The sequence below is a fragment of the Camelina sativa genome, chromosome 4 (assembly GCF_000633955.1).
Source record: "Camelina sativa cultivar DH55 chromosome 4, Cs, whole genome shotgun sequence".
In the NCBI taxonomy this organism is placed as follows: domain Eukaryota; kingdom Viridiplantae; phylum Streptophyta; class Magnoliopsida; order Brassicales; family Brassicaceae; genus Camelina; species Camelina sativa.
In genome coordinates, this window is record NC_025688.1 from 17,873,379 (window position 1) to 17,900,309 (window position 26,931).

A 26,931-nucleotide genomic window follows, 5' to 3' on the forward strand; every position below is an offset into this window, starting at 1 on the left:
TTTTTTTTTTTTTTTTTTTTTTTTGACACAAACGAGGTAAGCTCACTTACATAGAAGAAGGAAATGGTTTGTGGGTAGAGAGAGAGTGTGAGATTTGTTGGGATAAGAACAGAGAGAAAAAGAAGAGTTTTTTTGTGTGTTTTGGAATGCATGGTTGAAGAAGAAAGACCCATTTTTTAACTTTCATTTTCAGACAAGAAGAGTAGTTGAAGAGATGGGTTGTTGTCAGTCAAGGATAGATAGCAAAGAGATAGTGTCTCGTTGCAAAGCAAGGAAGAGGTACTTGAAACAGCTTGTCAAAGCTAGACAAACTCTCTCTGTCTCTCACGCGCTTTATCTCCGTTCTCTACGCGCCGTCGGCTCTTCCCTTGTCCACTTCTCTTCCAAAGAAACTCCTCTTCACTTCCGCAACCATCCTCCATCTCCTTCTCCTCCTCCACCACCTCCGCCGCGTCCTCCTCCTCCTCCTCTTAGCCCTGGCTCAGAAACCACTACTTGGACCTCTACCACCAATTCATCCGCTCTCCCTCCTCCTCCTCCTCCGCCGCCGCCTCCACCTCCTCCTCCTCCGCCTTCTTCTACATGGGACTTCTGGGATCCGTTTATACCGCCGCCTCCTTCTTCCTCAGAGGAAGAGTGGGAGGAAGACACAACCACCACCACCGCAACAAGAACCGCGACAGGAACCGGAACTGGTTCTGACGCTGCTGTCACGACTGCTCCGACGACAGCTACTCCTCAAGCTTCGTCTGTAGTGAGTGGATTCTCTAAAGATACAATGACAACGACGACGACGGGGAGTGAGTTAGCAGTTGTGGTGTCGAGGAATGGTAAAGATCTAATGGAGATTATTAAAGAAGTGGATGAGTATTTCCTTAAAGCTGCAGATTCTGGTGCTCCACTCTCTTCTCTCCTTGAAATCTCAACCTCCATCACTGCCTTTTCTGGTCATACCAAAGCAGGTGAACAATCAAGCTCTTGTCTTCTTCACGATCACTAAAGGTGGCTGAGTGATTTTGATTTGTGTGTGTGTTTGTTTGTGTCTATCTCCAGGGAAAATGTACAGTAACTACGAATGCAATTTGAATCCGACGTCGTTTTGGACAAGGGGATTTGTTCCTAAGTTAAACGAATACAGAACCGCAGGAGTAGTAGTTGGAGGAAACTGCATTGTTGGTAGCCATTCATCTACAGTGGATAGACTCTATGCTTGGGAGAAGAAACTTTTTCAAGAGGTCAAGGTATTCATTCATTCATTGATTAAGTTTCAATCTTTTGAACAATTTAGAGTTTGGACGTATTTGTGTGGATGTTTAGTTTCGTGGAAGTATGTTTTATTCTCCAAATTCAATTTTTTATTCACTTTGAAGTTTGAATCTTGAAATTGGTTTGCTTAGTTTTTCCATCCAAATATGGATAAATGTTTTTTTTTTGGAATTTGTTTTATTCATGTGTGTGGCATTAAAAGGCTTGTGGTGGGTCCAAGCGTGAGCAGATAGTGTAAGAGACCCACGTGTGTACTTAATTCTAATAATGAATCTTGTGACACTGACACAAATATATTGCCAAGCAGAGTCAGTGATTGAGTGAGTGTGTTTGTTGTTCTGTGAATGTGGGTTGTTACAGAATGCAGAGAGCATAAAGATGGAGCATGAGAAGAAATTGGAGCAAGTGAGGAGGCTTGAGATGAAGAGAGCTGAGTATGTCAAATCTGAGAAGGCTAAGAAAGACGTTGAGAAGTTAGAATCTCAGCTCTCAGTTTCTTCACAAGCCATCCAAAGTGCCTCTAACGAGATCATCAAGCTCAGAGAGACCGAGCTTTATCCTCAGCTCGTTGAGCTTGTTAAAGGGTTAGTTGTGTGTATACCATTGCTTCATTTCCCTTCATTTGGTCTATGTTATGAACAAAGGTTCTTGTATGATGTACTGTAGGCTAATGTGTATGTGGAGGAGTATGTACGAGAGCCACCAGGTTCAAACTCATATTGTTCAGCAGCTTAAGTACCTCAACACCATTCCATCCACTGAACCTACATCCGAGCTTCACAGACAATCAACTCTTCAGCTTGAGCTCGAGATCCAACAATGGCATCATTCTTTCTGCAATTTAGTCAAGGCTCAGCGTGACTACATCCAATCTCTCACAGGTTGGCTCAGGTTAAGTTTGTTTCAGTTCAGCAAGAATCCACTTGTTAGGAGTAGCTACGAGTCAAAGATCTACAGCTTCTGTGAGGAATGGCATTTAGCTATCGATCGGATCCCTGATAAAGTAGCATCTGAAGGGATCAAAAGCTTTCTGACTGCAGTCCATGGAATTGTGGCTCAACAAGCCGACGAGCATAAGCAGAAGAAGAGAACAGAAGCTATGTTAAAAGATTTTGAGAAGAAATCAGCTGCGCTGAGAGCGCTTGAGAGCAAGTATAGTCCATATTCAGTGCCTGAGAGCAGGAAAACGAACCCTGTGATAGAGAAGAGAGTAAAGGTTGAGATGCTAAAAGCAAAGGCAGAAGAAGAGAAAAGTAAGCATGAGAAGTCAGTGAGTGTGACCAGAGCCATGACTCTAAATAACTTGCAGATGGGATTCCCTCATGTGTTTCAGGCAATGGTTGGGTTTTCAAGTGTGTGTATGCAAGCCTTTGAGTCTGTGTACAACGAAGCTAAGAGCATAGGTGAGGATCAAGAGGAGGTCAAGAGGTTGCTCCCTTAGAGAATAACAAATCTAAGAAATTGTTTTACCATTTGCTCTTTGTTTTTGCTTGTTCCAAACCAACCTTTTGGTAAAATGTTAGGTTGAGTTTATGCTATTTATATAATCTTTTTGAAATTGGTTAGAAGACTTTTCATTGAATCATTCCTTGAAACTTCATATCGTCAACTACTTCTGATCCATGTACAGAGCTGTAACTAACTCTCAGCTCTTGGCACACTTCCATTGAAGCCAGGCCAAGCGCATGTCACATTTCAAAGACAAGAATGTCTCCCTTACACTTTGGTTATTGAAGGACTCGAGTGCTGCAAAATAGACATCCTCAGGTACGCCGTGAATCCGATCTAGCTCTCTGATACACTCGGAAAGAGAGAACCTGCTACTCAGCTGCATCAAAGCAGTAGTCCGCAGCTTCGATGCAGCTGCCATTTCAAATGTAGCATTGGCAATAGACGCCTCCACGCCTCTGCGCCTTCTCTTAGGAGTAGGAGAACACACTGCAGCAGTATCATCATACTCAGATGAACACACTACATGTTTCCCATTGGTCATGGAATCTTCTGCGAATATCTGGCAGAGCTGCTTGTAGATAGGACAACCAATTGTTCTTATGTCCTCTGCATCTGGATACTCCTGAGTGTTAAGATACCAGAAAGATCAGCAAAACAGAAGAGGATGAATCAAAGTGAAGTATGAGCATATATAGGGTTAAAAAGACAAGACCTTTACATATTGGTCCCAAGCTTCATCAGTGGCGATAACAGAACCAGTGGATTCATCAAAAACGAAGTCATCTCGAGATAGTAGTAACTTAACAAGTGCAAATTGGCGTTTGAGAAGAGCGAATCTGTTCTTGAGATGTTCTTTATCCCATTGAAGACCACTTGTTTTGTAAAACTCAGAGGATATAAAGTTCCAAGCTTTATTTGGGAGAGAATTGTTCACTCTGTTTCCTTTAAGGACTTGATCGACTAATAGATCTGCGAGTAGCTTCGTTAGGAAAGGCGTCCACTTTGGTTGCTGCTGCTGATGATGATGATGATACTGCTCTTCACCGAAGATTCGATTCGCCATCGTGAAATTCAGATGTAGGCCGATTGGGAAACCCTAAACCTAATCGATCATACAAACAGGTGATGAAGAGAGTGGCCAAAAAGTATTCAGAAAGGGAGTTGGCGATGATATGTCTGATTTGATTGAAAGACCCCTAAAGTCATAATTATTCACATGATTGCCCCATTTACAAGAAGTGGTACAAACCTCATCCAAGAATCATTGGTAGATAAAAAGCGCTGGTGATATAATGGTCTTTGAATGGCCATTGATAGATATTGGTATCTGAAAGACTGAAAACATTGATATCATGTGAATATGCTCTGGTAATTTATGTTGCATCCTACCAGGTATACAGCTGACCTAGCTGCATTAACTTATGCTATATATGAAAGTGAAACGATCATGCATTCGTATATGTAGGCATCATAATACAGTCATGCATTCAGATTTTGTCCTTTTTTTTTTTTTATGCACAGTGTTGAGATCCAAGGAAAGAAGTCTCTCCTCAGTCTTAGCTTGTCCATACTCTTGTCTTTGCATAACTTTTGTAATCCTCCTTATTGATGCTTATCAGCCTATTGAGTAGATTATACTAGTACTCATTAGTGATCTATGTGACAGGCATAGCTTTCTTTACTTCTCTGATCCGTTGTTTTTTGCAGGCCGCATAAACTGGCTTTGTATATAGAGAATGCTGCATGGAGAAGCTGTTGCAGCTGGCACGGTATCCTCCTCTGAGTCGGCATCATTACTTCTTTAGGTTAAATTTAAGTTATACTCAGGTGACGGCTATAGACATCCTAAAACAAGCTACGCTGCCTGAAACCATAATAGTGATTTGAAAAGAGTTCAGGAAAAAAAAAGGATTACATTTTTACAAGAGAACAACAATGTCCCAATGCAAAAATGTTCATGTCAAATCATAAGGAGGTGACCTACCAACCTATAATTAACTTTGGGAAATTGTTTGTTTGTTATAGTTAGTTAAGGACATTGCTTAAAGAAGAAATCAAGTTTAATGATAACTTAAACACTCACATGATTTGTATACGCAACAGAAGTAAAGAGAGAGAGAGAGAGAGAGAGAGAGAAATTCGTTTGGGCGGCAGAAGAAGACAAGTCCCTACAACACAACAAAATCGATTGGTAAGTTTTGTAGTATTGTTTTGAAAAGGCTATTAAAAGAGGAAATCCACAAATAGTCAGGTAAATAGAGAAAGAAGAGAAAAAAGGTTTTTGATTATTTTTGTGCCAGCGGAAGGAACGTTTCAACTCCATTTTTCCCGGCCAAAGCTAACTAAACAAACTCTTGGTTTTTCGTTTTTTGTCTTCTCATTTTTGTTTTTTTGGTTTTATTGCTTTTTCCCCTCTTTCTTTGGGTAATAATAGGGTTTTCAATTTTTTTGGTACAAAAGTCCGCTCCTTTCGAATCCGCAATGCCCAGATGGTCGATTAACACAAATATCAAGAATTTCCTATTCCAGGCCTGTGTTCTATAGTTCTCAAGATCTGAAAGGCTCAATCTTTTTGTGGATTTTCCCTGAAATTATAAATCTTTTGAGGGGGAAATGAGTGCTTCGAGGTTCGTAAAGTGCGTGACGGTTGGTGATGGAGCTGTCGGAAAAACATGTTTGTTGATTTCTTACACAAGCAACACTTTCCCTACGGTTCTGTCCAATTCTTTTCGCTTTTATGTTTCCTTGTTTCATTAGCACAACAACATCTCATGTTTCTTGTTTTTTTTTTTTTTTTTTTTTTTTNTTTTTTTTTGCAATATACAGGATTATGTGCCTACCGTTTTCGATAATTTCAGTGCAAATGTTGTTGTTAATGGAAGCACCGTGAATCTTGGATTGTGGGATACTGCAGGTTCTTGAATATATCAACTATATCTTGTTTTGAAATTTCAAGAAATGGTTTTTTTTTTTTAAACAAAAATTTGGATCTGAAGATTTTGAAAAATTGGGTATGAAAAAACAGGGCAAGAGGATTACAACAGATTAAGACCACTGAGCTACCGTGGAGCAGATGTTTTCATTTTGGCTTTCTCTCTTATCAGTAAAGCCAGTTATGAAAACGTTTCCAAAAAGGTAAAGAATCCATCAAACATTCTTTCATATAATTGGGATCTTCACATAGTGAAATCGAACTCTCTCATAAAAGTCACGATGGTGTGTTTGCAGTGGATCCCGGAGTTGAAACATTATGCGCCTGGTGTCCCCATCGTCCTTGTTGGAACAAAGCTTGGTGAGATTTTCAATTGTGTTTTCTCCTTCCTGATCTCTGCCTTTGCTTTTACTAGTTGTGACTGAGTAGTTTGTGTTGCTCCTCCTCCTCTCCAGATCTTCGAGATGATAAACAGTTCTTTATCGACCATCCTGGCGCTGTCCCGATTACTACTGCTCAGGGAGAGGAGCTGAGGAAGCAAATAGGAGCACCTACTTACATCGAATGCAGTTCCAAAACTCAAGAGGTATATATTGGCTAGTCCTACTCTTTAGGCAATTTTTCTTATGTCAATGGCTCAATGCTAATGTTGATTATGTGAGCTTGCAGAATGTGAAGGCGGTGTTTGACGCAGCCATCCGAGTGGTGTTGCAACCGCCAAAGCAGAAGAAGAAGAAGAGCAAAGCGCAGAAGGCTTGCTCCATTCTATGATTGGAAATCTCTGTTTTTTATGTATTTGGTTTTGGTATATTAATGTTCTAACAATGAATGAATCAATATGTTAATGGACGGGACACCCTTTTTGTTCTTAATATTGATGGAGTTTTGTCTGAATCATTGTCTTTTTTTGCTTCTACAATTCAGTCCTATGCGCAATTTTATACACACACACACCCCGTGTTTTGAGATCGTTTCAGTCATAATTTGTTTGTTAATGTTTAAAACTTTGCAAACATGTTTATTGGTAGAGAGTGACTGTAACTAGGAAAAGAAAAGTATGATACAAGTTTTATTTCTTAAGAAGCCATGATTATTGATGATGTGCCTAAAAAGAATGCAGGAAAAAAAAAGGTCATTCAAACCATTCCATTTTGATTTTCTCGTATTTCTCACTCATGCCACCATCTTGCTGTCTCTGAAACTCGATGTAACGTAGAGTGCTATTTATGAACGACTCTGCGCCTGACTCAACCTTCTTCGTCTCGCTTCTGATTAATTCAGCTAAGCTCTTGATTGTATCGCCTGTTACTTTTGTGTTTCCTTTCTCCAAGAAGTAGAGATACCTGCATTCACTCATAAAAACCATTAAGAGAAAGTGGTAGCAAAGTACTCAATTACAAACATTTTGTAGCATATACAGGTGCAACTAAAACGAGTAACTTACTTGTTCAGAAGTTCAACATATAGAGCCACCGACCCAGTGCTACTGGTACCACGGGATGCGTTGGTCATGTTTTGAACAGCATCTGCAATTCTTTGTGCCCTTATCAAGCAAAGCACAACCCTGGTCTCCCAACAAAATGACTAACTCTCAGTATGCCTCAATTGTTTCCCTTCATAACATTGAGATTTTACAGTATACAATCATATGTACATACCTCTCTCCATCTTTCAGGTTCTCGCACTCATCAGCCCAGAAGAGATGCGCACATTCATAAACAGCTCTACACTGATCTGGCTTCCTAAGGAGTCTTGCAGAGTACTACAACAACATAATTTAGCCTTGTTAGTTTTCAATGTAGCACTCACTTACTCAACTGATTTGTCAGGAAAGATACCCCTGTCGCCTTGTGAGTCAGAATATCTCTGTTCTCTACACTAAGTACACGCATCCGCTGGAGTGTCCCTATTATTAAACGTAGTGCTGTTACTTGTGCCTTTGAATCCTAAAACACCCAAAATTAAGCAACGTTAAGGACTTCCTTGCAGAATTGCATGTAGTCTACTAAGAAATATACTTACTGAAATTTCTTCTTCATACAGAAGATATGCCTTTGTGAAGAACTCATAAGTGACCGTTTCTAACTCACAGTCATTTGCTGCCTGAGGATTAAATAGCAAGAAATTTTTCAGCTCATGCACTACATCTATTGTTGGTTTTGAACTTTTGATAATGGATACACCAAAGGATCATATACCTGAGCACATTGCAAGTAGAGGCGCAATGCCAAATCAGGTGCGGAAACATCAGATAGAGCTTCCACGGTCTGTAAAAAGTTGAGATTCAAAATCGACTGGCATCATTATTCTGGCAAAAATAAATACTATGTTTCACTGGGACAAAGCCAGCGATGTTAGCAAGGCACTGTCCTCACTACTTTATAACAGTCAATATGTATGTACACTTGCCTCACTTAAAAGCTGTAGAATTCTCTTTGGTGTTGCTGATGCATCATCTCCAAATGGGTTTTCATCTCCACCTCGCAGTCGCCGAATTAACTGCACATGTTTGTCAACACAATATGAAAAGTTCCAAATTCAAACAAATGTCTATTAAATCCATAACAGAACTGGAAACGACACAATCATTCCAAAAAATTTAATTGAACTTAAATTTTCCAATTTGGAGATGGAGTGAAGAAGTGATCAGTAAAAAATAAACAGACCTTGAGAGCGGAAAAGACAAGGGCTGGTATGGTTAAAGGCAAACGTTTAGGTCCTCCAGTCAGGATGTGCTTCCTTACTGTGAAAATAATCTGTAGTTGGGTAAACGAATTTAGAATCGTACACACACCACAGGCCACATTGATAGTAACACCTCAATTAATCATAACACACACCTTAGACATTTCTTCTGGATCATCATTGTAGAGGTTGTGAACAAGCCGTGCAACAAAGTTCTGCTCTTCCTGGAAGTCTTCTTCATCAATCTAGAACTCAACATAGTTTCAAGTTTGAAAGTGTAAGTTATCTAAAGGAAAACAACTCTTTCGAGTGACTAGTATACTGTATAGACAAATGCAATAAGAATTGACAAACAAAGATTCTAACACCTCATTATCAATTGTTCCGTCAAAATCCTTGATGAGACCCTTTGCCAGTTCAAACAATGCATCGACCTGTAACAAACAATAAAAGGAAACTCCACATCAATAGAGAATGCTAAAAAGAAGAAACTGAATCGAGGAAGGAAACAAATACCTCATCAGCAGTAGAAATGTGAGTATTGTTTTTCAAAACGCTCTGAACTATAATAATTGCCATTGTTTTGTTTGTCTCATGGTCAAGGTATTCCATTACTCGAGGATAGTTGGTAAGCTTCAAAATAGTTACAACATTATTATACTTCTCCAACGGAGCCCTAAGAAACGCGACGATCTGTTTTGCTGCCTTGTCATCACAAAGCTTTCCTGTGGCAGATAGTTGGGTAACACAAGATCCCTAAAGAAAAAGAGAGAGACAACAATGCGTATTAGCAACAATCAGAACTGCTTTATGCATTTAAAAAAACTACTACACATGAATAAACTTAACACGCTTATACATGCTCAGAAAGCATTATACCAAAACTTGGTCCACATAGTCCAGACGATCCGAATAGACATGGAGAGTAAATTTCAGAAGAAACAAATACAATGTTACAGATCCTGCGGCTGGCAAGTCCACCTGTGCTTCTACAACCTGAATCATAATATAAGATGTAGAATCAATCAACTGTTTATATATACAATTGTGAAGAGATTATTTATGTGATACAATCAGAGGCAGGTAGGGAAACATAAATTACACAATAACATCGCAACACCCTGGGGATTAAGCAAGATTTTTCAGCTGTTTCTAATACTAGCCACCCAAATAAATAAACTTATATTCAAGTGTCAATTTCAGTTATCCTTTTGACTTCATAAATTAGATGCAAGACTTACCTTCCCAATGGCATAATTGAACTTTGAAAAGGCTTCTACTTGCAGGAAATTAGGCAATGCTTCCACACTAGATGCAGCATAGTTTGAAAGCCTTTCCATTAGACCAGAAAGGACCGTCTTGATATCAACAGACGGCTGAAAAACAAAATGACAAAAAGGAAAAAAGGGGAAACATGTTCCGATGGGATGAGGTTGATTAACAGTCTGTTCTTTTTTCGTTTTAAACTGCATATGAAGAAGTAGTCGATTAAATGAAAAAAGTACCTGAAGTTGTGGACAAACACCCAATAAAACATCGAGAGTTTGAAGATGGAAATCATCAGGAAATACTTGAATAATGCAATCCATTAGGTAGCACTGAGCAAGTTCATCCTTACAGTTGACAACCTTTAAAACATAGTGATAAATAATTCATATACCGCAACACGTAGACGGAAGCTTGGATGCTGAAATTATCTAAAGAAAGAGAGAAAAACCAGACCTGCTCCAGTATTCTAGGAAGAACAGTATCTCTGTAGATTCCAAGGTCAACACCTTCCAACTGACTCAATACATGAAGGTTCTTCCCAACCTAATCAGGCAGTAAAGAGAAGAAAAAGGTGTCTTTCAGAAAATAATTAGAACCATTGCTCGCAAATTTTCTAGATGAGAAGAATGAGCTACAAGTTAATGGTATTACAAGATCACGTAGTTCATTCCTTTCTTTCTCCCGTTTCTCCTTCTCCCGACTAGATCCCTGGATACCCGAAAGTCTCAACTCAGGTTCAGTTCAGTAGGGAAAATTCACACAGAGTAGACAATAGCATATGACCAGACATTAGACTCTCACCACATGCAACCATATTCAGCATATACAAGATGAATATGAGAGCAGAAATATATCATTAGTATTCCAACCAACCTGATGTTGCATGCGGACCCATAATTTGTTCATCTCGGTAAAATTCTGAAGCACAAACTCTAAAGCATTCATTTGTGCATCACCATCTCTGCAGAGAAAAGCAAAACACTTGCCTCTTTACATGTGTTTCCTAATTTAAAACAAAAAAAAAAATGTGCTAAAGACTAAGTTGTGTGACCTTTACCCTTCCAACTCAGAACCAATGCTGGGTAACTTATCCCTAGTAACTTGAGCAAGGTAACTTCTCAAGAAAAGACCACGTAAAGGATGTTGAACAGCTCGACACATTTCAACAAGATCCTTAAGTATATCCGTAGTAGTAACGTCCTTGGATTTGATATATACAGATCCTATAGTACAGAGAAGATACCTGAAAATTCGATTGATGAGTATGTAATGTATCTATAAAGCTGATCGAATTCAGAGAGTGTATAAGACAAAATGTATATTATATACTCTGAACTTACAATCTTGGCAAAATGTTACCGGCGTGCTGGACTAACTCGTACAGCTCTGCAATAGAGCAACCACGTCCCGTCTCTTCCTTAAAGAATATCTCCAATGTCCCCAGTTCATTAAAAACTCGCATATCTGTACGAATCAGATCGCAGTTAAGGAAATTAAATTGATACACAAGAGCTGCTGATCCCCCCCCGGATTGCAAAATTTGCGAAGAAGGTGAATTAACTCACAGAGTTCATAGTATTTATGAGGAGAAAGCTTGGAAGTACGAAGCTCGCTGAGCATCTGAGCAGAAAATTTGAGAGCGTCTTTGAGATTGTTGGAGTCCTGCCATGGTAATCGCGAATTCGTTAGAATTTAGGGTTCCAATGCCGATGGAAGATCCCGATTGGAATAAATTGATTGACGAAGAAGAGAAAAGAGGAGAGGAGAGAAATACAATAGCGCGCTGCATGTAGAAAGCATTTTGCTTAACGGCGGCGTTGGCGGCGGCGAGCCACTTCTCATCGTCCTCGGCGATCATATTTGTTTCTCACTACTTTACTTACTCGTCAGATAAAAGTCTCAATTTTGACCCAACATTTGTTTAGAGATCGTCCCTCCCCATTTAATAAACTTGTTATTATTCTTTGTTCATTAACCAACTTTACCTTTTTTTTCAACGCTTGCTTTAAAATACATGCTGACAAAAAAATGTTGTTACTTTCAATTTCGTAAATCGATCACATGATTCACACTTACTTCAAATTGAATGTGCTATATAAAAAAAAGCTTTTCTCAAATCTAAGAATTGGCAAATCTGACCCCAAAGAAAAGAAAAAAACAAATGAGACAGGATCAGATACAATTTGAGAAAACCATAACTTTTCTCCTCTTTCCATTCTAAATCAGAAATTTTACTACTCTGTCTACAAAAACAGACCAACTCATGCTCATTCCCAAGAACAGCTTTCAATTTTCATGACTTCATAGCCTGGAGGATCTGGCAAAAGTGCGCTTTGATTTGGGGACTAGCTTCTTATTATGGCCCTGTTCTTTTGATGATCGCTGAGATAGCGACTGCGACTGTATAAAACGACGGTGAACATAAAAAATATGAAAGCAAAACGACAATTTAAAACTGTAAAAAAAAAGTAACACCGGAAAAAATGGAAGTGAGATTGGAAAAACGGGAAGCGTGATACAGCGACTGTGGAGTCGTCAAAAAAACCAGCGATTAGAAAATATTTTCATTTCATCAGTTCCAAAAAACTCAGCGACTGATTTTTCAAAAAACTGGGTCGTCCTTTCAGCTTCCCCCTCTTTAATTTTCGGTCGCAGTCGCTATTGTAGCGATCGATAAAAGAACAGGGCTTATGTCAGTAAATCACTGATTTCTCTAAACTAGTCTCTTTGATCACATTTTTCTGCCTCTTGGCATCCTAGTCTTAGTCCATGGACTATCTCCTTCAAGTCCACAAGGCCACACCCTGGTATCCGTCCTATTTTCCTTTCCTTCACGATCTCCCTCACTCTATCAACATCCTCCCACCGTCCTGTAACACAGTAGATGTTCATCAGCAAATGGTTATACTTGTAGTTCTGAGGATCCGTCTCTATCAGGGACTTGGCAATGCTCTCCCCTATAGACGGATTTCCTGTGAAACGCGATGAGCTAAGCAAGTTAGCCCATTTTGCAGTCTCTGGCGTCATATCTTCCTCTGGCAGATTCTTCAGAGTTTCCTCTGCTTCTTCAGGGAATCCAGCGCTGGAGTAAAGATTAGCCATGCACCATTGGTGTCCAAAGTTTGGTTTGATCTCAAACTCATCAACCATCAGGGTGTAGTAACTTTCTCCTCGAGAAACAAGCCCAGATCTAGCACAGCCGCAGAGAACACCAACAAATGTTACTTCATCAGGCATGAGCTTACCATTGATCATAGCTTCAAATAACTTGAACCCATCTTCAGGATTCCCGTGTAGACAATGTGCCACTATCATCACATTCCACGTAACTTTGTTCCTACGGGATACACTATCGAATATCCTACGTGCTAAATCTACTTCCTTGCACTTTCCATACATGTCAATCAGAGCTGTATCAATAACTACACTCGAGTTCAGCAAGGTTCTTCTTATCAATGAAGCGTGAACGGACCTACCTTCCTTAAGTCTAGCTGATCTACCGCAAGCATTCAACAACGAAACCAAAGTACTCTCATTCCCTTGCAACCCTGCTCTAGCCATCTCACGAAACAAACTAATGGAAACTCCAGGATTGTTAGCACTCAAATAAGCACCAATCATGATATTCCAAGAAACCATATCTTTCTCAGGCATTTCATCAAACAACTTGTGCGCATACAAAAGATCACCATTCATCACCGCCCCCTTGATTACAGAGTTCCAAGACACAATATCTCTTTTAGGAATTTCAACAAACAGCTTCTTCGCAAGATCCAAAGCACCACAAGAAGTATACATATAAATCAACGAGTTTTGAACATTCAAAACTCGATCGCATCCATGCTTCACGGCTTGCCCGTGACACATTTTGCCAGAATCAATGCAAGACGTCTTCTCGATACAACTAATCAACGAAACGAAGGTGTAACTATCAGGAAAAAAACCAAATCTCACTACATCGAAGTAAAACCCCAACGCTTGTCTCGGAGCAGAAGAGACCAAATACGCCTTAAATACGGAATTGGTACAGTCGAGCTTCCCAATGCTGCGGTGTACCGATACGGTGTAGCTGGAATCGCCGAAACGAGAAGAACACTTTAACAATCTGATAGCCCAAGAAGAATCCCAGAAGTTACCAGAGGTGATAAGCCTAGCGTGGACTTGGAAGAGGTGTAGGATAGTATTGGAACCTTCGACAAGTTTGAAACCCTTAAGCAGACCCAGACCCGGGACAGGGGGGATGAATCTGGATGTGACGAATTGGCGAATAGAAGAAGCTTTTGCCATTCATCTCCAGCTTGGAGGATCCTTAGATTTGAGTCAGGGTTGGATTCAGAAATCGCCATTAACCCACCACGATCATAGCTATGTCAAAAGGACTCGGAAGGTGTCAGGTGTGTCATGTGTGCGGCGAAGGAGAAGAAATCGTTTAGAGTAAAACCTTACCAGAACCTTCTGAACAAGCCGGAGTGTTCCGGTTTTGCCGGATTAAAGTCAAACTTGGTTCGAGTGGATATGATTATTATTTTAAATAGAGTTTGCCATCAGAATAACAAAATTCAGGTGCATATATGCAAATTTGTTTTAATAGAAGATAATGCAATTTTTTGAAGGTTAAAAATGGTGTGAATTGAGGGATAAAGGTACCTCATCTGTCACGACCTAATTTTAGTTTAGATAGGAGTTTCAAATCAATTTTTTTTTTTTTTTTTTTAATGGGATACAGAGACATTTACCTATACAAGCGAAACTGTTTTTAAAAGCAAAATTGAGATATATATCTATGGAGTCTTCTTATCTTCTTGGTGTTTCTTCTGTTGGAATCATCAATGTATATATATCTGAATCAGATTGAGTTTTTAGAATGTGATGTGCATGAAGAAAGAAAACAAAAGAAGGTGATACGTAGAGAGAAAAAGAAGGTGAGAAGTAAGGGTCTGGTGTTGGTGTGTGAACATAAAAAAAAAGAGAGGTTGTGTTTTAACGTACATTGTAATCCATTAAAGGCCTTGCAAATCACGCAACAGGGACGACCAACCCCTTTTTTTTGTTTGTCTATCCAAAACACACACGCCTCTCTTCACTCTTGTTAAATTGATAACGGCCAGACCAAATTGCAGAGAGAATTAAACAAAAGAAGAAGATGAAGGTTCTAGAGAAGTGGTTGGCCTTGATGTACCCAAGAGTGCAAGAAGGAAGAGAGGAAGAGTGCTGTAGTGTGTGTCTGATGAGAATGGAGGAAAAAGATCATGTCAAGTCTCTACCTTGTTCCCATGAGTTCCATAGTCTCTGCGTCGATACATGGTTCAATGTCAGCCGCAAGATTTGCTGTCCTCTTTGTCGCTTTTCGCCTGCTACCATTCTCCTCACGGATGAACTTCTCCTCTGGTTCTCCTCTTTCCATTTCTGATTCCTTCCTGTTTTTTTTCTTCTTCTTGGGATTTAAAACACCTTTTTCTCTATGTAATTCCCCTTGATTCTCAGAACAAAAAAGATGAGAAAGTCTTGTAAATAAATTGTTAATTGCCAATTTTACATCTTCTTGATCACAACCGCCAAAACAAAAGCAATGTGATAATCACATATCACATATCTTTTGATTCCAAATTTCTACTCTCTCTTGTTCCGGAGATCCTCTGCTCCAGAAATGTTGATGTGTGAAATAGAAAATATAGATAATACAAATATTCTTTGGGATAAATCGGAACTGCTCATTTTATTAACATAGAATTCAAGAGAAGGGTTTACAGAAAATACAATCAAAGCTCTAAGCGCAATTAATACAAATGTAAATGCACTTTTCTCTCTGATTGCCAAGATTTCGGATCCAGAGCTCTGACAATGACCGCTGGTATTTATAGTGGGACACTGACCTAGGGACCCTTCTGTCTCCTCCGTAAAATGACCATTTTGCCCCTGCGGCCAAATGGACCAGATCCAAGACTTCAAACCCTAAACTTCTTAAGAATCCTCTGTTGGGCTTCCCGAACTGTTGGGGGCAAAGCCCATATCCAACAATGGTCCTCCCCTAGTCCGATGTGCGATGGCTTGCTTGAGCCCGTCATGTACAATTTTCTGTCTCTAGGTCCGTCTTGCAGAAAAAACAGAAGATTGTTGAGAGCTTGAAGGCCTTCCAGAGGGTTCCTAAATGAATAGTGCATTGCGCACGTCTTTCAAGGAATCCGGAAGGTTCCGAGATGAATAGTGCATTGTGCACGTTTTTCGAGGTGTTCAGGAGGTTCCAAGATAAATAGTGCATTGCTCACGTTTTGAGATGAATAGTGCATTGTGCATGTTTTTCGAGACATCCGGGAGGTTCTGGGATAAATAGTGCATTGCACACATTTTTCGAGGCATCCGAGAGATTCCGGGATGAATAGTGCATTGCGCACGTTTTTCTAGGTTTCTCGGATTTTAAACGAGAGTTTTACGTGTTTTCCACGTTTACCGAGGTGCGGGAAATAGAGAGCTTCAAAACTAGGGTTCTCCTTTTTACCTCGGTCAACGCACTGGTCCTCTCATATATATGTGTCCCTTTGACCTAGGTTTTACTTAATTTTGCTTCTTCTTCACAAGGTAAATTTCTTCTCTCTCTCTCCCTTATCTCTTTACTTTAGACTTTTTGTGGTTATGTGGACCTTGATTCCGCCGACCATGGTTTCTCGCCGCCGACCATGGTTTCTTGCCGCCGACCAAAGCTTCCTTGCCGGGAGTGGGTCTCTACCACCGGTCACAGCTCCCTCTTGCCTCGTTCTTCCGTCACTGTGCGTTGTCAACCACTTCCGTCGGCCGGTCCGCTTTTCACGGTGTTCTGCGGCTTTTCCTTAACCAGATCTAGCCGAGATCGTGAGGCATCTCGGCCTAGATGTCGTTCGTCCTCGCGCTGTGAATCGACGGTTTCCTACCTCACCGACGATTCTCCTGCCGATGATTCTCCTACTTTGAAGGCTCCCTACCTCGCCGTAAATGGGGTCTTCGTACAGGACGAGATGCTCGCATCCAACATTGTACGAGACTAAATCCGGTGCATTAGAGCTGTTACGTTTGTCGGGCTGCCGCGAGCTGAGTCAAGACGAGACCGTGAGGCGTCTTGCCCATGCTGTCCTATCTTTGGTGTCCTTGCTTCTTGCCGCCGCGCCGCTAGATCTGGCGAGATGTCTTGGTGCTAGGCGTGTTGGAGTCGCCATGTGGTGGGAACGTGTACGGAAGCTATGGTGATGGCGTCATGGTGTTGCGAGTTCGTGTGTGAGATTGAGCGGGTTGCTGTGTTGTGCGTATGCGAGTAAGATACTTGGTGAGCTGGAGATTTTGACGGCGAAGTGGCGAGCTGGAGATTTTGACGGCGAAGTGGCGAGCTGGAGATTTAAACGGTCAAGATTCTATATGTGTTTGTGCCACTGCGAGTGAATGTTGGCGTGATGGCGAGGTGAAGATGTGCTCGATGATTGTCCAATCTGCTTGTTCAAAACTCTGGCGAGACGGAGGTTTCTCGGCGATGCGGTGGCGAGGTCGATGATGGTCCTGCGAGATACTCATAATGGCGTCGTATTAGAGAGATGGTGAGAAGGCAAGATCAAAATTCTCGGTGGTGAAGTGGCGGGATCGAGATCATGGTGAGCTTGATGATTTACGAGTACGAGACCGTGCTTCAGAGTTAGTGAGGTTGAGACCTTTTCGTACGAGACTATGGCGAGATGGTCTTCGTACGGGGACTAGATGGGGACTTTTACGCGGTACGCGGTATGCAGTACACAGTACGCAGTACATGGTGCACAGGACGCAGTACGTAGTGCGCGGTACACGGTACGCAGGATGCAGTACGCAGTGCACGGTACGCAGGATGCAGTACGCAGTACGCAGTGCACGGTGCAGGACGCAGTACGCAGGACGTAGTACGCGGTATGCAATACGCAGGACGTAGTGCGTGGTACGCAGTACGCATGATGCAGTATGCAGGACTCAGTGCGCGGTATGCAGTACGCATGATGTAGTATGCAGTATGCAGTGCGCGGTACACAATGCGCGGAACGTGGTACGCAGTACGCGGTACACAAGATGCAGTGCGCAGTGCGCAGTACGCAGTACGCGGTGCGCGGTACGGAGTACGCAGTTCATTTGGGTGTGTTCGTTCTATTCGGAATCTGTTGCGCTTTCGATATGTCTTTGCTCCCATATTGATCGGTTGCTTGGTTGGTTTTGCAAGGTCTTGCGCTATGGTTTCTGGAGACGACGTCTTCGGTGCCGTTCCGGAGGAGTCTGGAGATGGTCAGTACCGTGCGCTAGAGAGAGGTCTTGACGAAACTGGAACGAGTTATCCTTCCTAGTGGGACCCGTTGGAAGGAAGAGGTGTTGTGACAGATCTCGCGGATTTGACGGAAGAAGATGTTAGGGAGCTCGAAGAGATGTTCCCTATGGACAACCAAGCACTTACTCTGATTCCCTTTCCTTCAGGTTAGCGCTGCGGGAAGGTTCTCGCGTACGAGGAGCGTTATTGCTTAGAGCGTGCCGCTAGACCGCTGGTCGTAGGCCTTGCTGCAAGAGACGGGACTTCAAGACGTCGCAAAGATCGTGCTAGAATCACCGGACCGGACCATCAAACAGGTGACGATGAGCGCATCGCCCGTGATCCAGGACAGAACCTATGCGAGGATAAGTCCATAGCCTGCATGTAACACCCCCGAACCGCCGTACGGCCGGACAGGATTGCGGACGGCACCGAGACGCTACTTGTTTGGGAACCGCACCCTGGTTGATGTGACCCCGGACTACGGACGTGAACCACAGACGTACGGATGGAACAAACCCAGCAGAACGATTCGAAAAGTACGACTCGGTTGGGCCGTGAGCGGATGGAATCGGCGGTCAGAGCGATGTACGGAAGGAAACGGCACAAAGGAACGACAAGAACGGACGGAGAGAGACTCGCGAGGAGATGCTCGACTCGTTTGTCTCTCGGATAGATGGAGATAGACGTGGAATGAGGTAGCGACACACAAGGGATGGATCTCCTTGCGATACGGCCAAACTAGTAGCTAACGAACCCGGTTCGTGCAGCTTCTAGGGTTTCGTTTCAATCACTGAAAACGAGAGAGAAGGATAACTTCTGGTTCTTAATTCTTAATAGTCTGCCTTACATGATAGGGTCTAGGCCCTTTATATAGGGCCGCTTACATAGAGGAACTCTCAAAACCCTAAACACGTGGGTGGAGATAAAACGCAGCGTTCAAGACATAGTTTTTAAAAGAGAAATAAAACTAAGGATAGAATGGCCACGCGGCCGAAGTGGTCCATGGCCATGCACTAGGGTCCATAGCCTCGTTAAAACCCCCTTGGTAAACCACGTAGGGACAAAACCAAGGTGGGAAAAAAAGTACTACTTTCCCTAATGACTTGGAGGTCTTCACCCTTGTGAGATGGTGAAGACCGTTAGAAGAGCCTCGGTTGGCTGCTCGTCGGGTCGGTTGGGGCCGCGGTCGAGTTCCGCTTGTTCCTGGACGAAAGCTTGGACAAAGATGAGGCACTTCTTCCTTGCGGTCCTAGCTGCGGTCCGGCTCCTTGTCGTAGCTCCGGGCATCAGGTTCGGTGCTTGGGTTGAGGGCCGTTTACTTCCGGACGCAGTCGCGTCCATGGTTCCTTGCGCGCTCCGGTCCTCGTCCGTGTCCGTATGCTGGCCATCGTCCCGGGTTCCATCATTCCCTCCCCCTTGGAAAGGTTCTGCCCTCAAAACATCTTCCTCGGTACCTATATCAAACGGGGCCAAGTCAGAAACATTGAAGGAGGTCGAAGTCAAATACTCACCGGGCAGTTCAAGGCGGTAGGAATTGTCGTTGATCCTCTCGACGACTCGGAACGGTCCATCTCCGCGGGTGCTCAGCTTGTCCTTCCTCTTCTGCCNTTCCTCTTCTGCGGAAACCGTTCTGGCCGTAGGTGCAACCAAACCCAGTCGCCTTCCTTGAAAACCATGGTCTTCCGGCCCTTGTTGGCTGTCCGCGCATAGTGTTCGGTACGCCGCTCTATGTTGGCCTTCACTTTCGCATGTAACTGTTTGATAAGCTCGGCCTTGCTCGCGCCATCTTGGTTCACTACTTCTCCGGTCGGCAAGGGTAATACGTCCATAGGAGTCAGCGGTTTAAACCCATAAGCGATCTCGAACGGCGATTTCTGGGTGGCCGAGTGCATGGCAAGGTTGTAGGCGAACTCCACAAATGGAAGGCATTCGACCCAAGTCTTCCTGTTACTGCCGATGGTGGTCCGCAATAGTGCTCTGAGGGTGCGGTTAACCACCTTTGTTTGGCCGTCCGTCTGCGGATGGCACACGCTCGAGTACAACAGCCGCGTTCCGAGTTTTCTCCATATTGTCCTCCAGAAATGGCCGAGGAACTTGGGCTCGCGATCGGACACAATGGTGCGGGGGAGGCCGTGTAGCCGCACTACCTCTCGGAAGAACAGGTTGGCGATGTGCATGGCATCGTTGGTCTTGTTGCATGGTAATAAATGGGCCATTTTGGAGAAACGTTCCACGACCACGAAAATAGCGTCCTTCTTGTCACACGGACTAGGCTCTCTCGGACGTATCCTTGCTCCATGAGTTCGGATACTTGGCGTTCAAGCTCCTTGGCCTCTTCGGGATTCACGCGGTAGGCAGGACGGTTCGGGAGCTGGGCTCCGGGTACGAGGTCGATCTGATGCTCAATACCGCAAAGTGGTGGTAGACCGTGCGGTAATTCATCCGGAAACACGTCCTGGTACCGTCGTAGGAGCGGTCTGATCATCGCCGGGACGGCGTCCTGCTCCGTACCTATACTCACAACATCCTTAAAGACCATCAATAAGACTTGACAAGTGGAGTCACTAAGTGATCTCCTAACCGTACTAGCATTAATCAAGAAGTTCATTTTAGTGCTCGGTTCCTTAGACATTTTCGATTGCAGCTCACAAACTTGTGTGGGACTCAATGGTTTTAGGCAAATACGCTTGTTATCATGCACAAAGGAGTATTGGTTGGTGTGGCCACAGTGAGAGGTCCGCTTATCAAACTGCCAAGGACGCCCCAAAAGGAGGTGGCTAGCTTGCATCGGAACCACGTCACACAAGACTTGGTCTTTATAGGGGCCTACACTAAACGGGACCGTGACCTGTTCGGTGACTGGGACCACGGCCTTGTCATTCAACCATTTGAGTTTGTAGGGTTTAGGATGGTTTGTGGTACCAAGAGAAAGTTTCTTGACCATGTAGGAACTTGCCACATTGGTGCAAGATCCACCATCAATGATCAAGCCACAAACCTTCCCACTTACAGTGCATCGCGTGTGGAATATGTTGTCCCGCTGGTGCGTATCGTCCGGACACTGGCTAGTATTAAGGACCCGTCGGATCATAAGCAGCTCTCCCTCGTCAGGCTCGGCGACGGCTTCCTCGACCTCCTTAGCATCGTTCGGCTCGTCAGGGTCATTGTCGTCCTCGGATTCAAGCTCCTCCGACGCGGTAATGGTCATGGTACGAGGATTGGGACAATCTCGGGCGTAGTGGCCTCGACCTTGGCACTTGAAGCATATTATGTCTCGGCTACGTCCTTCGGTCGGTTGCGGCCTGGGGTCGCTACGAGAGTCCTTGTTCTGGTCCCTTGGTTTGAACCGTGAGTCATTGGTGACGGCCTTGGACTTCTCTTGTCCGCGGTGCCCTCCCGGTCCTGGGGACGAGTTTGGCGACCAACTAGGCGTTCCTTGAGCGCGAGAGCGGTGGACGGTGTTGGCCTTTCTCTTGATCTGCTGTTCGACTTGCATTGCTAGGTGCAAGAGTTCATCGAACGAGTTGTACGATAAACGTTCTACCTTCCGCGCAATGCGGTCTTGTAGTCCGTCCAAGAACTGGGCCATCAATCCTTCTTCGCTATCTTCGACCTACAGCCGGTTGCGAAGATGCTCGAACTCTTCATAGTAGTCCTCAACGCTCTTGGCTCCTTGGGACAGCTTGCGGAACCTTCGCTGGAGCTCGCGGTGGTACAGCGGTGGCACGTACCGGCGTCTCATCTCGTTCTTCATGGCCTCCCAATGCGGTAAGGCGCGTTCCCCGTTCCTCCTACGGTCAGCTTCGGAACGATCCCACCACGTAAGGGCATGGTCCGTGAACTGGGCGGCTGCATAGGCGATCTTCTTGGGTTCGGGATAGTTGTAACAGGCGAATATATGATCCATCCGTCCCTCCCAGTCGAGATATGCCTCCGGATCAACTTTTCCGTTAAACGTAGGGGCCGTGAGTTTGTGACCCGGTTCGACCAGACGGTAGGGTTGATCGTCCTAATGCTCGTCCCTACGTCGAGGGCGCCTACCTTGGTAGGGTGGGCCATCGTCTTCTTCGGACGTCCCTCCTGGATCCGGTTCAAAGCATCGTTGGCGATCTTGGACAGGTGGTCCATGAGCCGCGGGTTGCCGTTGCCCATCCTTGATCCGTTGTAGCCGGTTCCCTAGCTNACGGACGGTGGCCGCGGTACGGACGGCGGCCAGGTACTGTTCGGATGGGGGTCTACGCAGTGGCTGGTTGGAGAAGTGATACCACCGGCGGTCAGTAGTGGGTACTGCGGCGGTTGATAAGTCCTCCGGCGTACGGTCGTGTCGGACGGTAGCGATTGGTTCCGTCGGTCGATCCGTGACGCGTGTCCGTTCAGAAAAGATCCTACACAAACGAATGAACGTGTGGGTTCTCTGTTTGATAGGTTCAACAAATCGGACAAACCTTGGACAGCTAATGATTGGAAAAAGGTAAAGCAAAAAGCAAAAGTAAAAGCACTACAAGACAACCTAAGACTAAAACAAAAACGGACCTCACGCGCTGGGACTCTACTCGCTACACGTGGCCTTTAGGCCACCACTAACAACGACCAAGTAAAAGAACACAACTTTATGGATCTAAACTACCCTAGCGAAGAACACCTCAAGAACACTAAAGACCTAGCAAGAACAAAACCTTATACAAGCGGACTAGTTCCTAAACAAGACTCAAACTTGACCGTACAAGGACGTAAGAGAAGGAAAAATACGACCTTGTGAGGAACTTTCGGCTCTGATACCAACTGATGTGACCCCGGACTACGGACGTGAACCACGGACGTACGGACGGAGCAAACCCAGCGGAACGATTCGAAAAGTACGACTCGGTTGGGCCGTGAGCGGATGGAATCGGCGGTCGGAGCGATGTACGGAAGGAAACGGCACAAAGGAACGACAAGAACGGACGGAGAGAGACTCGCGAGGAGATGCTCGACTCGTTTGTCTCTCGGATAGATGGAGATAGACGTGGAATGAGGTAGCGACACACAAGGGATGGATCTCCTTGCGATACGGCCAAACTAGTAGCTAACGAACCCGGTTCGTGCAGCTTCTAGGGTTTCGTTTCAATCACTGAAAACGAGAGAGAAGGATAACTTCTGGTTCTTAATTCTTAATAGTCTGCCTTACATGATAGGGTCTAGGCCCTTTATATAGGGCCGCTTACATAGAGGAACTCTCAAAACCCTAAACACGTGGGTGGAGATAAAACGCAGCGTTCAAGACATAGTTTTTAAAAGAGAAATAAAACTAAGGATAGAATGGCCACGCGGCCGAAGTGGTCCATGGCCATGCACTAGGGTCCATAGCCTCGTTAAAACCCCCTTGGTAAACCACGTAGGGACAAACCCAAGGTGGGAAAAAGAGTACTACTTTCCCTAATGACTTGGAGGTCTTCACCCTTGTGAGATGGTGAAGACCGTTAGAAGAGCCTCGGTTGGCTGCTCGTCGGGTCGGTTGGGGCCGCGGTCGAGTTCTGCTTGTTCCTGGACGAAAGCTTGGACAAAGATGAGGCACTTCTTCCTTGCGGTCCTAGCTGCGGTCCGGCTCCTTGTTGTAGCTCCGGGCATCAGGTTCGGTGCTTGGGCTGAGGGCCGTCAACTTCAGGACGCAGTCGCGTCCTTGGTTCCTTGCGCGCTCCGGTCCTCGTCCGTGTCCGTATGCTGGCCATCGTCCCGGGTTCCATCACTGGTGGTCCGGTCGAGGGACAGGAGCTGCAGCTTCCCAACCAGTCCTCCTGGACGCGACTCCGCCCGCGGCCAAGGTTCGCTTAGGCTTTGCAACCCTTGCGTCCCACGCGCGTTGTGTTGACCCGGACAAGGCTGAGTAACATTTGCAACTTGCCTTATTTTCTCGAAAACCGCATATATTACTTTAATAAATCATTTTATTGAAAAAAAGTCATCAAAGCAATATACATAGGTACTCGGATAACTTTGCAATATCGTTTAGGAAAATACTGGGTTTTACAAAGAACACAGAAAAACCCTATCCGGTACCATAAAGTTTGCTCGAGCTCTAGACTCACTTAGGCTTCTTGCACAACAAAAATATTATCATGAGTAATCTAAGATTACTCAGTGAGCCTGGGCACCCCTTTCCTAAACAGGATTCTACTTCCCCAACCCGACTACCCCAACAGGAAAAGGAAACAAGCAAGGCAAACAAGCCAGCAACAATCAAAGCTAAAGAATTACATGAAAGCATACGCTAACATCATGCAAGACTAAGCAAACAACATGCAATGCTAAGCTATCAACATGCAAGACGAAGCTATCAACATGTAAGCAAGCAAACAATCAAAGCAACACAGCAAAAACAATAGCGGAAGCTATAAACAACAACCAATCGAGAGAGATTAGAACGACACGACTTTACTCAGACGATCTAGAGATACTTGAGATATTTTAGACTCTTTCACCTATGGGTACTTGAAATATTCTAGACTCTTTCAGCTCAACAACAAACAAGACATCTAGAGTACTAGAAGGAATACTTGAGATATTTTAGACTCTTTCACCTATGGGTCCTCGATAATCTGTTTCGTTCCAAAACAATTCCCATGCTGAGACCACGAAGGTAACCAGCATGAGCCCCCACAAAGGCTACATCGTCATGTAGCGGTCACGCTAGTAGCTAGCTAGCCGTGACATTGTCCCGCACGAGTGGTCATCGGGAACTCTCGCGAGACAAAACGCAATTGGAACAAAAGATCGACTACACTATTCTAGCTAGGACTCAAGAAACAAATTCAGGAGACTTAGCTAAAATACACGAAATAACTCAAGCATGAAATCAAGCAAAACAAGCAAGAAAATCAAGCAAGAGAACATGCAACAATCAACAAGCAACTAGAATGATAATTCATGTACTTAGATTGTTATTCATGCATGCAACCCATTTATACAACTTAAGCAATTAATGCAACAAGTTCAAAATATGCATGCAATCATATTTTAAGCAATTTAACCCATATAAATACTTTAAGTCCTTTTTACGCAGGCAAGCTAACCTCACCAATATACTTGTGCATGTACTCGATTTTATGCAAGAATTATTGCAAACAAAATCTTTCCAACTTAACCATGCATGCAACCTGTTTATCCAAATTTTAAGCAACTCCAATTACTTAACATGCACCCAAGTTCAATTTCTCATGGTGATCCCCAACTCAAATTCAATGTGCCTTTAAACATGAACTTAGCATGAATCCTACCATATTTCGCATGCATCAAAATTAAACTGATTCTAACATGAATCTGGTCTAAATGCATCAAGCAAAGATCTAAAGATCCATGCTGTGTCCCATACACAATTACCACAGAACTCACCTTGGGGCAACGGATGATGGTTGGACTTCACTGCACCACGGATCAGACAACTCCTTCTTCTTGCAACCACAACAACTCTTCACAGCTCTTCTCCAATTCTCTCCTTAGTCCGCAACACTTCTCTCCTCTTACCTCAACAGCTTCACCCTCTCGAATCACTCTCTCTTCTCTTCGATTTGAGAGCAAAAATCGCAATTTTGAGTGTTTAGGGTTTTCGAAAATGAGAGAGAACGATCTCAAGAGTCCTATTTATAGGTCGAGCATCCCCCTTTCTTCCCTTAGTGAGATTTGACAAATGGCAAGCATGAGCTTGCATGGGGCGCATGTAAGTCACTCGCCAGCCACTTGGCGCACATGACCTTGCATGTGGTGCGTGAAATGCACTCTCCCTTGCATGAAATTTGATTGGTCCAACTCTTAGAGACATAATGATTATGCCGCCATTAGTACTTTATTCTTCAAACCAAAACCGCACTGTCCTACCGTGCGGCACGTACGGTATCGCCCGGACATCTCTCGGCCATGGTTCGGTCTCGGTCCAGATTGCGTTTGGCTCCTCCGGACTCCCTCGGTCGTCTCTTGGACAACTTTCGGCTTTCTCTCTCGGGTCCTTCATGTCTTTTCTGGTACTTCCCTCGGACCGCACCGTCCTTCCCAGTTCCTCTCGAACCGTACTGGTCTTTCGGTTACTTCTCGGTCCGTACTGTCCTTTCTGGTACTTCTCAGACCGTCTCTTCCGCATACGCGGTTTTCTGCGTAAACTATCAACTCCCGATCAGTCTTAAGGTCTCGATCGTACATCCGACCACTCTGGTCTTGGCTTGGTCATCCTCCGATTTGTGCATTTTTCCTCGGACTTCCTTCGGCCATTCTCCTTTGTTTTTCTTCCTCTTCCTCTTTAATTCTTTTCCGGGCCATTTCCTCGAACTTTTATTTTCGGGATTTCTACCCTTAGTGAGGGTCATTACACCGCGTGTTTTACCTCTTCGGGATGCCGAATAACCTGCAGCTTATATTACCAAGTATCGACGAAGGTCGGTGGGATTGCCCAGCCGGTCACCTCTGCGACTACGTTGATTTTTTTGCCGAGTGCGGCCTGTGGTTCCCCATTCCCGAATTTCTGACGAGTTACAGTGCGTGTCTGGAGATTGCATTTTCGCAGCTGTCGATCTTCACGATCCGTAACGCAGTAGGGCTTACGATAATTGGCAACTATATGGATATCAAGATGAGTGCCGACATGTTCAAGCTGGTCACTCGATTTACGCATGATAGTTTGGGGCTATGTTGTACTTGCTATACGCCAGGTCTCACGAATCATGCGTGGCCAGAAGAGCCATATTCACGATTGGCGGAGGAAGTTTTTCTTCGTAGAAAAAAACGATATTTCTGTCGAAGATCCCGACACGACCTGCCCTCCTGCTTAGAACTTTACTTCCGGTAGCCACTACTGGGTTGGGTTCGTCTTCTTTTGATCGTCCTAACTCTGTTTTCTGATTCGTTTGTTTTATTTTCGCAGGCGATCCTCCACCTTCTACTGCGTGCAATTCTGAAACTGTTGAATAAGCTTCTGCTTTTCTTTTTAGCGGGACTTTGCGGTGGCCGAACGTTCTTTCACACTTCAAGACTTGTAAGTTTTTTGTTAGCCTACCTTCGTCTTCAGGCTTGTGTG

The 26,931-nt window shown here is 44.1% G+C and overlaps 6 protein-coding genes across 8 annotated transcripts; 3 read left to right on the forward strand and 3 right to left on the reverse strand.

Moving 5' to 3' along the window:
• Positions 7-2,843, forward strand: LOC104780964. Its single transcript, XM_010505518.2, has 4 exons — positions 7-962; positions 1,054-1,241; positions 1,627-1,850; positions 1,933-2,843. Exons 1-4 carry the CDS (start codon positions 215-217, stop codon positions 2,705-2,707), a joined length of 1,935 nt encoding a protein of 644 aa, XP_010503820.1. The 5' UTR covers positions 7-214; the 3' UTR covers positions 2,708-2,843.
• LOC104780965 (L10-interacting MYB domain-containing protein-like) lies at positions 2,863-4,131 on the reverse strand. The gene is made up of 2 exons (XM_010505519.2): positions 3,431-4,131; positions 2,863-3,340 (listed from the first exon to the last, which is right to left on the reverse strand). Exons 1-2 carry the CDS (start codon positions 3,779-3,781, stop codon positions 2,912-2,914), a joined length of 780 nt encoding a protein of 259 aa, XP_010503821.1. The 5' UTR covers positions 3,782-4,131; the 3' UTR covers positions 2,863-2,911.
• Positions 4,808-6,544, forward strand: LOC104780966 (rac-like GTP-binding protein ARAC11). Of its 3 annotated transcripts, none has more exons than XM_010505523.2 (7): positions 4,808-4,909; positions 5,248-5,430; positions 5,545-5,632; positions 5,744-5,853; positions 5,947-6,010; positions 6,106-6,236; positions 6,320-6,544. In XM_010505523.2, the coding sequence occupies exons 2-7, from the start codon at positions 5,332-5,334 to the stop codon at positions 6,419-6,421; spliced, it is 594 nt and encodes a 197-aa protein (XP_010503825.1). In that variant the 5' UTR covers positions 4,808-4,909; positions 5,248-5,331; the 3' UTR covers positions 6,422-6,544. The 3 variants fall into 3 exon arrangements, with proteins under 3 accessions (XP_010503825.1, XP_010503824.1, XP_010503823.1); XM_010505522.2 differs by having other exon boundaries at positions 4,826-4,909; positions 5,179-5,430; XM_010505521.1 differs by lacking the exon at positions 4,808-4,909 and having other exon boundaries at positions 4,942-5,430.
• On the reverse strand, positions 6,622-11,544 carry LOC104780967 (vacuolar protein sorting-associated protein 35C). Its single transcript, XM_010505524.2, has 21 exons — positions 11,379-11,544; positions 11,170-11,266; positions 10,945-11,068; positions 10,662-10,847; positions 10,478-10,565; positions 10,256-10,312; positions 10,058-10,147; positions 9,841-9,963; positions 9,577-9,711; positions 9,215-9,331; positions 8,852-9,091; positions 8,704-8,769; positions 8,491-8,580; positions 8,317-8,406; positions 8,060-8,149; positions 7,849-7,917; positions 7,673-7,753; positions 7,489-7,596; positions 7,309-7,412; positions 7,095-7,214; positions 6,622-6,993 (listed from the first exon to the last, which is right to left on the reverse strand). The coding sequence occupies exons 1-21, from the start codon at positions 11,460-11,462 to the stop codon at positions 6,783-6,785; spliced, it is 2,370 nt and encodes a 789-aa protein (XP_010503826.1). The 5' UTR covers positions 11,463-11,544; the 3' UTR covers positions 6,622-6,782.
• On the reverse strand, positions 11,750-14,322 carry LOC104780969 (pentatricopeptide repeat-containing protein At3g51320-like). The gene has a single exon (XM_010505525.2). It carries the CDS (start codon positions 13,889-13,891, stop codon positions 12,323-12,325), a length of 1,569 nt encoding a protein of 522 aa, XP_010503827.1. The 5' UTR covers positions 13,892-14,322; the 3' UTR covers positions 11,750-12,322.
• Positions 14,665-15,156, forward strand: LOC109132687 (RING finger protein 165-like). The gene has a single exon (XM_019244717.1). The coding sequence runs from the start codon at positions 14,748-14,750 to the stop codon at positions 15,012-15,014; it is 267 nt and encodes an 88-aa protein (XP_019100262.1). The 5' UTR covers positions 14,665-14,747; the 3' UTR covers positions 15,015-15,156.